At 39.8% G+C, this 13561-nt stretch overlaps 1 protein-coding gene across 3 annotated transcripts in view; it reads right to left on the bottom strand.

Moving 5' to 3' along the window:
* DAAM2 (dishevelled associated activator of morphogenesis 2) overlaps positions 1-13561 on the bottom strand; it is a 199111-nt gene that overhangs the window by 89390 nt on the left and 96160 nt on the right. For all 3 annotated transcript variants that reach the window (XM_030447860.1, XM_030447859.1, XM_030447861.1), the window contains one exon: positions 4904-4993. In XM_030447860.1, the coding sequence (XP_030303720.1) occupies positions 4904-4993 (90 nt within the window). The remainder of the gene's footprint in view (positions 1-4903; positions 4994-13561) is intronic.

Raw genomic sequence — 13561 nt, 5'->3', positions numbered from 1 at the left:
TAGGTGTTGAGCTTTCTCTCAATTCAGAAAATTTTCCTCAAAGACAAGGAGGACTGCAGGTTTTATATTTGCATTCATCTTCTGCTTCATTCCTGGTAGGCTAAGATAGTTATATCAAAACCTGTAAGAGCAGCTTAGATTTCTCCAGCAGACTATAAATATATATATATATATATATATTTGCACACACACATACATCTATTAATGTATATTATACATATGAATTAATGTTTATATTTATAGTTTTAACAGGAGGATTAATTTCCCTCTCTGAAAGCTGGAATTATAGCTGGGTTTAGATTGGAAATGTTGCTTAGAGCTGTACAGGAGTCTGAAGGCAGGCATGGGCGTGGAGGAAAGCAGCGTTTTACTCCACATCCAGCTGCACAGTATCGAGCTATATTTTTTATGGTGACATTTTGCTGACAATGTAAAGCTCAAGGGCAAAGCCCAATAAGAAACTCAAAAAAAGGAAAAACAGAAAACCTGACATGTTGATATTATCTTCATTAATGTTAGACAGCCAGCATGGGACCAAAAAGTGCAAAACTACTAAAGGTCTGACTAAGGGTGGTGTTCCCTAGGGCATTCTGAAGTCTAATGTAGGGTAGGAAACATCCCTTAAGTTAGGAAAAAGGAACTGAACACAAGATGCACAAGTATTTGCCACTTCTTGTATGGGAGATGTATAAACCTCTTCTGATAGGGCATCTGGGTCATACTCTGCACCTGGACTGCAGCTTCACTGGTTTCAGCACTATCTGTGACTTCTGTCTGAAGGATGTGGACTCCTTAGTGACAAAAGTGATTTTCACTACATCCTTCCCTGCTCCTCAGAATTTTTAAAGCCTATTTTCCTACTGTGGAGGAATTTTTCTCTAGATCGGTTTCTCATCATGCAAAAAATCTAACCAATTTAAGGATTATAAGCATTGGGGTACCTTTTTTCAGATACCACAAACGCCTCATTCCAGAAGGCTGCAGCGTGCTGACTGCTGCTTCAATAGGTAATGCACAGTCAACTCAAAGCGTCTATTTTAGGGTACAACTAAAGTACAAACCAACCCCAGAACCTCTAGGAGAGCTCAACATAGTTGCTGGGATTGAGCTTTTTGCTGCTTTACTTGCTTGTTTGGACACAATTTCTATGGTACAGGTAGTCCAGTCTGTTATACTTTAGAAAGAGATTTGCTATCAATGTTTCCCTCAAACACAGAAGGAATTTAACTTGTTTAACTCTGCAAAACGTGTGTGCTTCCTACTGAAACTGTTGAACAGAAGGCTTACAAATTAGTCTCTAGAGGCAGGAAAGACTATAAAAAGAATAGTGCTTGTTTTCCAATAGCAATAAGTCTACAAGCTTGTAGGACTGTACAGAAGGCACAGCACAAATGAGGCCTCATTCTTAGCAATGCAGACAGCATCCAAAGCAATGTCTGCTGAAGCAGTGCAATACTTGCATGCTCTTCCCTTTTTTGGATCCCAATATGAGCTAATTTACAGCTGAAAGTATTGACCTGACACCTTTTCTTTTAATATCATTATTTGATCAGTATTTAATAAGATTATGTACTTTAGTACAAGCTGCTGGTAAAATAGCACTGAATATCAACATTGAATAACAGCACTTTTCTAAACCTTGACAACAGAAATGGTACTATTTATAAATACATTCATCTGAAAGCATGGTATGGTGCTTGATCCAGCCACTGCAAAGCATATAGCTAGTAGGAAATCTAGAGATAATGTTACAGGAAGAAATTACAAAAGTGGATTATATGTTTTTTATAAGTCTAAATTTCAGCTGATAGGGAGACATGAAGATTATCCCAAACAAAACCAAAATAAAGTACCTGAACTGGGGGAGGACATCATAATTTGCATTAATTCTTCACATGGCTTTACTTATAGCTCAATATGGTATCAGGGGAAGGTCACAATACAGAGAAAGAGGCATCCTAAAAAATATAACAATGTTGTTTTGGAGGGTGGATCAGGCTGCCATCAGTGGAGACTGATTAATAATTCTTCTGATGCAAATTAAGACAAATGAATCTCTCATTGTATGCTCTGTACCAGTTAATGGCAAGGTAAAGAACAGCTGAGACTGAGAACACATTAACATTTTCCAACAGAGTGGCCTTTATTCTTTGCAAATAGCTACTCCACAAGCAAGAGTGAAGCATTCACTACATCTGGCAGCAGAAGCCACTGCTTTGTTGGGTGACTTGTTTTTAGAACCAATGGTTTCATTTGCAAACCAAAATTGCCAATAGTCACCAAAGCAGGCATGGCTGCATAATAGTGTGAAAAGCTCCTCTGTAGATACCATCCACAATCATGGAACTTCAATCAAGAACTGAATTTCCTTTGTCACTCAATGTTGACTGGCAAACTATTCCCCTAGCATAGAAATTTAAATGCTCGGATGTCTTCTTCCCCCATTCCTTCATAAAGGCTTGGTATCAGAAACAGGTGGAATGTGTTTTTGGTACAGTGGTGACTTTCTGATAACATATTGGGAAAAAGTACCAGAGAAGATTATATCTGAAGTCTAACTGGTAAGGTAAATAGAAAGTGACTGATGTGCATTTCAGCAAGCAGCATTTGTTTACCTAAGACAGTCCACTAATCCCACTACCTTTCGAGCAAATCAGGAAGCTCTGACCTTCTGGTACTTTTAGACTAGAAAAGGCATCTGAGATTAATGATTGTGAACAGTTGATTCAACCTGCACTCCTTGACCTTCTTGTTCTTAGCATTTTCACATGCCATGTTACAGAGAGTAGAGCTCTTGCTTCCCAGGAAACTCAAAGAACACAACATCAACAAGACAGAGCTCTCAGGGGGTTTGTCCTGGATGGCTGAAAGCATTCTGCCAAATGACGAATTGGGCTCTTTGTGGCTAAAATTAGATTACAAATTCTTCAGGGAAAAGACAGCTTTACCCTAAGGGGAAGCCTGCAATAAGCTCCTCTGTCACTGTAACACAATGGTGATAGGTGGCTTAGGTAGTAGGCGAGAGAGAGAGAGATGTCATCACTGACCATCTGACTGCCTGTGTGGGAAACAAGAATAACACTGGGCAGTTAAGGTCTGAGTAATTGAAAGTATCTAGAATGTTATGAATAGACATCTGGCAACAGCATCCTGTTCCATTTAGCACATCATTTTGAATAGCTGGAATACAGCTATCTGAGGTTGCACTATGAATGCATATAAAGATTTTCCAGTATGCAACTCCTTTAACTCTGGAGGGATTCAAGATTCTTATATCAAATCCACTTCTTGGAAACAAAATGAAAGAAGGGAAGGAAAGAGAGAAAAGAGAGAAAGAGAAAAAGAAAGAAAGAAAGAGAGAAAAAGAGAGAAAGAGAGAGAGAAAGAGAGAGAGAGTGAGAGAAAGAGAGAGAGAAAGAGAGAGAGAAAGAGAGAGAGAAAGAGAGAGAGAAAGAGAGAGAGAAAGACCATGAATGTAGTGAATTCACCAACATATTAAACACATTAAGGTCTGAATCTTCCTGCCAAGGCTGACTGGTCTGGAAGGTGGAATGTGTGGTTCTCTAAGATGGCTACAAATAGATTCTCTCCCACCAGAGCAGAAAAAGCTAGCTGAGCTGGCCAGCAAAAATGTAAAGCAGACATTAATCACAGCAGCCTGCACCTTCCTTCCACTTGCAGGCTCTGCCTACCCACAGGAAGAATACAGAGAGCACCAAACACAAATGAGCCTGGACTGCTCTTGTGCACTTCCTGAATTATTGCTAGCTCAGAGGCACTGTAACTAATTTTATGCTATTAACTTCCCTGTGTGATGCATTTCAACCAAAAGCAACACACATGCAAAGCACCCATCTGATTGGTTTGACTGAGGTTTCCTTTAAATACATGGCAAGAAAGCTAATTTTTTCCCCCTGAGGAAAGAGAAGCAGCAAACACAGCCTCAGAATGACTATTGTCAGGATTTCAGTCTGCAGTCTTCAGTATTGAAACCTAAACCTCCATTTCCAGCTTCTGCTACATGAAGTTACATATAAAGGCTGATGCTCTCATAACATGACTCTCTCTTTTGGGATATAAGACTAACCAACACACTCACCACACCTTTTTCCCCTGACATCTCTGTTTAATGACTACCCGCTATTGGTGTTATCTTCATTTCTGACTGTTTCCTTCCCAGAGCAGGAAATCATTTTCACTACATCACTTCGCCAGAAATTCCTGTTATAAGTTTCTCAACAGTGATACAACTTGTCAATTCACTTGGCCATCATTCTTCCAATGACAAGATACCCAGTGTGATACATCAGATTTAGTGCCCCTCCTACCAGTTTGTCAGAAATTTGAAGACCCTGAATGGAGAAATTTCCAGGATTAGGTCATCTTCACCTTGCAGTGCATTATGGAAAATTTCTTGCAAGTTCTGGAAGGCCTTGAACTACCAAAGTTTAAGACATCACCATTATTATGCACTTTACAGATATTTGAAGACATCCTGGAAGATTCCAGTGATATATTTTCTATTCTAAAAAAAAACCTACAAGAGTTTCTAAAAATTCTTTAAAACATTTCCATGATGGCTTTGAATCCAGATCAAAGAAAAAAATAACCAAAACCCACCAAAAAAACCCTTAACCAAAATCAAAGATTAAGAATGGGACTTTAAGACATAAAGAATGGATGATTTCAATTTGTTACCATTCTCTTCAGAATTCACACATGCACATACAACTTAGAGTACATTATGTCATAATCATGATGCTAAAACTCCTTACATTGCTTTATAATGTTCTTAAGTAAACAGTAGGTAAATATATAGTTCAAAACTAGATACAGATCAGTAATCATGTGCATGCACAGAGAATTTATTGGTGAGCTACTTCAATCATGACAACAGTAGTACCTTCTTTTTGCTGCAGTAAATCTGCCATTTCTTCTCTGGAGGGAGTGCAAACATTGCCTCTCTGTTCTTGTCGGTGAGATCCAATTCATCCTGGAGGTTGTGAAAAAGAGCAAAAGAAAAAAACACAAAACAGTCAATAGCTGCATTGGTGACTTCTAATAGTTTGAGAGGAATACAGACCAGGTTTGTTGAATAGCATTCAATCAAAAGGCAGAGGACTTAGTGACTCTCAGATATTCCAGATATCATCAGTTTCATAATTTTTACCTTGGTACATTTGGCACAGTCAGTTCTCCCTGTCAGAGCAGAACCCATGAAGAGAGGTATCCTGAATAAGTCGTGTCAAACTTTCCCATCCCTCACTTAGCATTATTAAGGGAAGATCACATGAGATATCACATCAAGGGCCATGTCCATGAAGGACATATCTCCTCACAACATCACATCACACTGAACAAAACAGCAAATTCAGTCTCTGTTAAGAAACCTTACATCTGTAAAATCAAAGTTTATGGGATGAGCTGGAAATGACTCCTAATTCTGTCACAAGCTCCCTCTGTGGATATACCACCAAGTTTGCAAGCTTCAGTTTCTTTTCTGTAGAAGAGGTTAACAACAGACTCTCTTCCTATAAAATATATCTCTCAAATCACCAAAGCAGATGAGACTGCTACTTGCTCTGTATTTATTCAGCACTGTCCAGAACAGGGTTCCAATCACTGCTGCCAGTTTCAGGTGCTAATAGGCATTAACCACATAAGAACTGATCTCATTGCAAGCAGCCTGCATGAGCAGGGACAGATGAAGGCATCTAAATGAGAATTTCAGCAATATAAGGACAAGGCTCCAATAAAGTTTCAATGAATCAGTTCTGGCAGGGTTTTCTTTTTCCTATATATTTGAAAGTGTTTGGAGAAGGAAGTGTCCAAGGGTCCAATATCAAGATGACATTGCAGTGCTAAGAACACTGCACATACAGATCCTGGCACCCACACTAACCTAGTCCAAGCAGAGACAATCCCTCTTTAACTCAGCCCAACAATGGCTCATTTGGAAAGCATTCAGGGCTGGGAAACTTGTGAAAACAGTGAGCTAAATTGCACACTGAGCCTGGTAGCGGCTGCTGACAGATTTAAAAGCCCATAGAGATTTCAGCTGCAAAAAGGTACAAAAGAAATGCAAACAGTAACAAGGCGAGGTCAGTGCCAGCAGCCCAAGGTAGAAGAAGCTGGAGGGGTTTTTTAAACAAAAAAAAAGTTTAAAGAAAAAAAACCCCAAAAACCAAAAAACCACAAAAAAACCCAACTTTAGCTGTGCAAAGAGTGCAAACCATGTGGAAATGTTTAGGGTGAGTTTCCAAACAAGGGGGCAGCCAAGCGAGGCAAGAAGTTTTATCCTTGCTACACACAATTAGAAAGCTCAGGCCAGGATCACATTCTTGGGGGGAGAGGGAGAGTGAAACGACATGTAAGGTCTTAAGACAAGGGAAGGAATGCTGTTGGAGGTCAAGCATGTGGGAGGGGAAGGAGGGGCAGACAGGGAATCAGAAATGCCAGGTTTCGAAGAACCAAAGAAACCAGAATACACATCTGAAATGAGCTGGCTGGCCTCAGTTAAATTCTTTGGAAAAATATGATTGTTTTATTGAACTGTGTAATGATTACTTTTATTTTTTTTCATTTGATTTCAAATAAAGAACATCTAGCTTGGTTTTCTAGTCCGCATTGCTCTTTCTGCAGTCTGACAGCAGATCAGACAAGCAGCAAAAGCTCTCATCAGAAGCCGTGCACAAAACTGAATGATGATCTCAACCAACATAGTTCAAGACAACCATTTCATTAAAAGAACGTTCCTATTGAATAAATGCCCCCAGAGGACAGGATGCTTCCACTTAACAGCTTCTAGACACTGCTCTGGACACTGGCAGTATTAGGAAAAAAAAGAGCACTCTACATTCAATGGAGTAATAAGAATATGAAACTTCCAGACATATATTTTTGCATCCCAATAGAGTGATGCTCTTTTGAGGACAGAAGCTTAGAATGGTAGTTTGAAGAGATGGAAGATCCAGAACGGAAAAAGTGCATCCACATTCTACTTCGGTTTGACTCAGGAGGGTTGGTTAAGCCAGAAGAACATTAACAATCATTACATGAACTCAGGTAATATAGCAATAAGGAAATTACTCGGGGTTCCAGGCATACTGTGATGATCAGAGGCATACCCAAACACACCTGACTCGGAAAGCAGCACATGGAGGATGGATTACCCTTCCTTTTGAAACAGCTAGTGTTTGTCTTCATTGGGGGGCAAAATGCTGATTTCTAACCCTCAGGTCAGATTTGCAGGTAGAAATCATGAGTATTCAGCAGTCAAAGACACACCTTCTCCAGAACGCAAAGCAGCAACTAAGCTTTTTAACACTCTTTCCTGAAATTAGTCTTCAACAGTTGTGCTATTCACTGAAAGAAAGGAGTAGGAGGACCTGAAGAGACCTATATGCCCAGTAATCAAATCCCACCCTGTAAAGAACCAAGAAATCCCTGCACAATACAAGAGACACAAACTCTTCTTCTGGAACATTTTAAATCATCTTACCACTCCCACCCCCAGCACTTTCTATGGTAAAAATCACAAGACCACCTGTGGGGATGCAGACCCATATTCACTGAACCACACTGAAATATCAGCATCAGCCAACATTGTTCTTGCTTTAGTTAAAAGTGCACTGGGCCTAATACTGTTATTGTTTCAATAGCAAGTTCAGTAGGATGATATAATCCTGCACTTTCTGATCTGGAGTACTGGAACAGTGACTCTGTAGTACCTGGGTACCTTCTAGTCCTAATGCAAATACAGTGATTTGGGATAATAGAGTGACTGTTGCCATCAAATTCTGCTAAGTCACACTTCCACAGATCTATATTAAAAGTCAGTCTATATTAAAAGTCTTGATACCATTTGCAGTGATTCTTTAAGCAACTTTGAAACCTTCCACTGTCATCCATGACACCACCATGACTGCACAGGAAACCCTTGGATTTAGTTAAAACAGAAGATCCTGGATCAGACAGGCCATAATCCTATACTGACTCAAGAGCCTAAGAGATGACACCTAAGGAAACTTGCTGCTTTGGAGGGAAACAGGAGGAATAACAGAAAGAATAAATTTAATATATTTCAGAAGGGTTACTGCCCCATGAATAGGTGACACTGATCCAGTAACAGAGGCAGGTCAGTCAGGGTGTAGAACTTCAGACAGTGACAGCAAGAGGCTATTGAAGGACTGAAGGAGAAAGGAATTGCAAAGGTAGGAAAGGATGGGGAAGAACTCCAAACTCTGAATGCAGCCATCAAGACTGGGGCTGGAGCCAGGCTAAGAAGCTGATGTGACCTAAAGCCCAGGGAGCAAATGTAAAGGGCAAGAAAAAAGTGTTTGTCAGAACAAAGGGGCAAAAGCACATTCCTTCATCACCTGTGCCAGTTCCCAACAGAAATGATGTAACTCCTCTTTTATGCCTTGGATGAGTGGGTTGGTTCCAGCAATTCGTGCCAGCATGACCCTGCACAATGGAACTCAGCCTCCTGGCTCTTAAAAATACTTGAAATTGCAAGTGTTCTCATGAATAACAGATTAAAAAGACATTTTTCAGATTGATCTGAGGGAGACATAAAGTACCTCTAGTTAATATTTCTCTCCTTTATCTATTTCCTACCCTATTTTATTTGCTTGGAGGTGGATATATTCAAGTTAATTTCACTTTCATGTGGGCATTTTTTTTTTATTTACATAGATTCAATTTCAATGATAAAGCATTTAAAATGTACTAGAGCTGGATTTGAGGTTCAGATATTGCCAGCTCCCTTCTCAGGCCAAAAGGGAAGATGGCCTCCATTCAAAATGGCTACAATCCAAAGAAATAAGAGACAGAGAGTAAGAAAGGGAACAAGAAGGAGTGGGTAGAAAACATAAAAAATAGTATTTTGTGGGATTTAAAACCACATTATGACCTTTGTTTTTGAGAACACTTATCAAAGTGTGAAAGCTGGATTTGATGCTGGATAGCCATCAGCTTGATAATGATATCACTCAAAGCCCTGGAGCAGCTGGACAGAAAAGTATTTCACAGATAGACTGGGCAGCACTTTTCTTAGCTACATGATATGAAGTTAATAGAGAGAAAAAGTAATATTTTGAGAATGCAGAAGAGTACTTCTCTTGGAGAGAAAACCACTAAAGGTTCTTTAATACCTACCAACATGCCTGCCTCTCTAAAGATCTTTTAATGCCTACCAATGCTTGCTGAAATGTGTATTTCATCCTCAGCATTGTTATCTGTGGAAAGGTGAGACAGAGTCACAGGACAGCTGCTCCTTCACCAGTCAATTGGCCTTGTAATAAGACTTACACAGCAATTAAAATAGGGAAAACTTAAAAGAGTTTGAAGGGCAAGCTTAGTAAAATACTGAAAGACAAAATGAGACTTCCCACTTCAATATACTGGTGCTGAAGCCAGAGCAAGGGTAGGATGGAGACCTCAAGACTATAAGTATATTGAGTATCCGGGCTTTAGGGCTCCAGCATCTCTTGGCATCAAGTCAGAATACTGGAGACCAAGAGCTTCAAACTTGATTCTCCAGGGATATTTGGGCACTCATGGGAGACCTCAGCTTTAGTACCTCATTCTGCTTGTTCCATTCAGACAGCTGCTTCATTTTATAATAGACAAAAAACAATAACCCAAAACAACCACCTAACCAGCTTTGTATAATGAACTGTGAGTGGGATTCCAGCATAGTAAAGCACAGAATTATGACCGGGTATGTTTTATTTACTGCAGGCAATAAATTCATTAATATGGGCATAACATATTTTGCAAGGGATCTCCTTTATTTTCTTATGTTTACTTTGATATTTGTCTTGCTACACCAATTTCATTATGATTTCAGATACAGATAGTTGAGTTCTACTTTCAATTTTTGTCTGTAAGTCACAGTCTGTCTTACAGTGTTCTTGAAAGCACATTCTTTCTATTGGCATATACCTCAGGTTTGTGTTTCCCATTGAAGGGCTTCTTTTGTGACTGAGAGAATTTAATTGAATCTAAAAGGATATTCTCAGTTTTAAAATCTTTATTTATGCTACAAAAATATTGAGGTAATTATAAAAAAACTATTAAAGAACAAAATCCTTTTACTACCCCCAGAGGGAATAGTTTTGGCATTAAGACAATCTTTATTTTACACCACAGAATCCAACCCTAAGACATTATACATTATCAAATAAACTTTCTCACTTCTATTGTTCAGAGATGCCTATTCTGACCACTGATTACATCTCTATTGCTGTGTTTGGCTCTTTAGCAGTGGATGGTACTCAAGAAAAAGGACAGCCAACAAGCAACCTGGGAACCAAATCCTCAGGTTGCACAAACTGGCAAAGCTCCCCATAAAGGTTAAACTTTCCTCTCCCCTGTTAAACTTGAAATGGAAATTCAAGAATTTCCAGACCAAATGAGACCAGAAGTTAACTGACCTGTGATCAGCACCAACAGCTTTAGAGGGCTGTGCATACAAGCCTGGTGAGTATTAAATCATGGAGCAAACTCTGTAGATGGTCAAACACTCCCAGCTCTGTGCCTCGAAAAAAAGTCTGATTCTGCAGGTGCCACAGAGTGGGGACAGCATTAGTATTTGCAAATATTTTTTGTGGAGTTCTTTTGTGCAGTCACATCATCACTGTCCTTAATGTGGGTTTTTTGTGAATTATCCAGTAGAGAACAAAACTGGGAAAGCAGGAATGATATTAGGATGTCTTTACACATTATTTACACCTGCATGATTTGAAGATTATTTAATTTTAATAACTTGCTAGCATTCTCACCTCAAAAGGCTGTGTTCCAAGGATATGTTCATTTTTGAATTATGACCATACACTGTATGAATACACTGCTCTTATCTTGCTTTCTGTTCACATTCCCATTCCTTTTCTCTTTTTTCTTGAACACGCCTACTTTTTTCTTTTTTTCCCAGTCTAATCTTTTCCTCATTCCCCTTGAACTTTTTCTCATGTCATGCAAAAATGCACTCTTCCTTACCTACCTCATCAATCATTCTCTCTCAGTCCCTTAACAGCATCAAGCATATCCAAGTTACAAAAACAAATATAATAAAATCCCTGTAGAATGTAATACCTGTTGCCTTAGGTTCCCTGAAACAATAGATGTCTGTCACCCCAAAAAGGCCATATTCCAGTTCCACTAATGCTCCAACGTGGCTTAGTATAGCAGAGCATACCCTCAATTAATTTATTTTAATCTTGTGAAAAGTAAACACCGATTGTGACACACCATGGGATCCCATCCAGCATCCAGTGGCAGGCCCCAGAGAAGGTTCACATTCATGTGCAAACACTTTGAGGGAATAGTTTATGGTGAAGGACAGCTCAGGCTGACATGAGATAAATGGCACTGCCACGGCTGGGACTGTGGAGGAAGGGGAAGTAATGGAAAGAGATGAGGGAGGAGGTTTTTAGCAGCACACTACAAGCCTTTCCAATGGAGAATCCAATCTATAATAACTATTATAGCTTTAACAAGTGAACTGACTAGGACCACATTGCTAACATGTGCCTTACATTGCCTGGAAGAGACTTTTACCCTAACAACAGTCCCAGGAACCTATATTTTTCCAGGTCATGCTGCATATGCCAGGGTCTGTTGGCAAATAACGTGTTAGGCTCAGAGCTCACATTCCAGCTGTGCCTCTCTGCCCACCAGGAAGGAAGCTCAGGGAGGAGTGAAAAAAGAGACACCCTCACCAAAGGTCCAGAGACAGCTGTCCAAAAAGCTACTTCAGAGATAATTGCAGTGAGTGAATTAAAAAAAAAAATAAAAGAAAATCTTCATATATCATTCTTTTTGCAAACAGTTTATGAGACCTTGAAGTAGAAGAGAGAAACCTTCCCTATTTTATCACTGTGTCCACCTCCAGGGGACAGTATAGGATTGTTCCCCTACAGTTTTCCTTCCATTAAGTTGTTCAGCCCAGTTCACCAGGCTGACATGGAAGAGGCAGCCTGCTGGACAATGTGCATTTTCAATACTGAGGAGATTGATAAAGCATTCTGAAAGTCTGCCTGTCTGAGCTGTCAGTGAATGAGGTTCATTCTGCTGCACAAACTGCCTACAGTCATGCACAAACTGCAGCAAAGAGCAGAGAGGAAAAAAAAAAGGTACCACTCAGCAAAACTTCCTAAAAAGAGAAATATTTCATAGGCTTTACCTAACATCCAACTGCAAACACTGGGTTGTGATTGAGACAGGCATCAAGAGAGGTAAAACAGAGCCTCCTTCTCTAGACAATAGCCACTGTCCATCCCTACCTTCTCAGAGCTGTACCTGGCACAACTGCATGACTATACCCATACCAGAGACAGATTCTCTTTGAACAGATAACAACACTACCACCTACACACTTTGTACACCTCCAGACACAGTGCACTGGCTAAAAGTTCCCACTGTGGTTCCTGGAAGTATTCCAACTCCATTGATAACCCTAGAAGAAAAAGCAAAACAACCCCCAAAACAGACCATTTCCCCTTGACGCAAGCTCTTCCACCTCTTCCTAACTCTTGGAATTAAAAGTAGCCTATTGTAAAGCACACAAAAAAAAATCCAAAAAAACAACACCATCTGAGGCTGGAGACTAACACTTTGATCAGTTTCCCAATTGATAAGGTGAATCACTAGAAAGCATCATTTGGTTTCCATGCATTTTTGTACACATGCTATGTGTATGTGCAGATATGTATTCCACTTGCACCTTACATACACAAGCACTATATACATAAGACATACCACATAACATCTGCCCATACCTACGGTGTTTCATCGTTACATTTGTGCATGACGAAACCAGTATGCACCAGAGTTACATAGGGTAACAGAAGTTAACATTTTTAAGGCTCAGCAGAGGAATAAGAATTTTATCCATGAAGGGCATTGCTTTTTGGCAGAGAAATTTTTCTCACAGGAAGTCAATTATCTTCTCCCGACTTCCTCTGCCACCACCACTGTACTGCTTCCTTTTTTTCTCCTTAATCACTGGTGAATTGCTTCATTGCTTCCCGGAGAAGAGCTAAATCCTGTTTCTCTCCTACTCCTCAGAGCTCTTTGTGACTTGACAGCATACAGGTATGTATAACCAGCAAGGCCTGTTGTGGCAGTCCCCATTCACAGGCCGCTAGAAGCATCTTCTGCTCATTTTTCTGCCCTCCACAGGCAATCCACATGGGCCAAATAGAGAGAATGAGAAAAAACAGTATCTCTTTATCCAAAAATACATGCAGATGTTTAGAAAAATCATGAAATGTGTTCTCATATATGCAGGGTTATCATACGGATAAAGCAGGAGGGACACTCCATGGATAGGGATGGGCATATGAGGACGATAATGCAAATAGTTGACTACCATCACTGCTTTCTCTGTTAAGATGGGCTACATGTCAATATCAGTGGATTGGAATGAGCTCACTGAGAGAGATGGGAATGAAAACTGAATAGTTATGCACATGTCTAATCTAAATCCCTGCTGCTGCAATTTAAGCCAATTACTTCCGGCCATATCAACCATGGACACAGTGAGCGGATTTTTTTC

This window comes from Calypte anna, chromosome 3 (genome assembly GCF_003957555.1).
Source record: "Calypte anna isolate BGI_N300 chromosome 3, bCalAnn1_v1.p, whole genome shotgun sequence".
NCBI classification, from domain to species: domain Eukaryota; kingdom Metazoa; phylum Chordata; class Aves; order Apodiformes; family Trochilidae; genus Calypte; species Calypte anna.
Note: the sequence above shows the minus strand (reverse complement) of the source record. Positions and strands in the feature narration are given on the sequence as shown.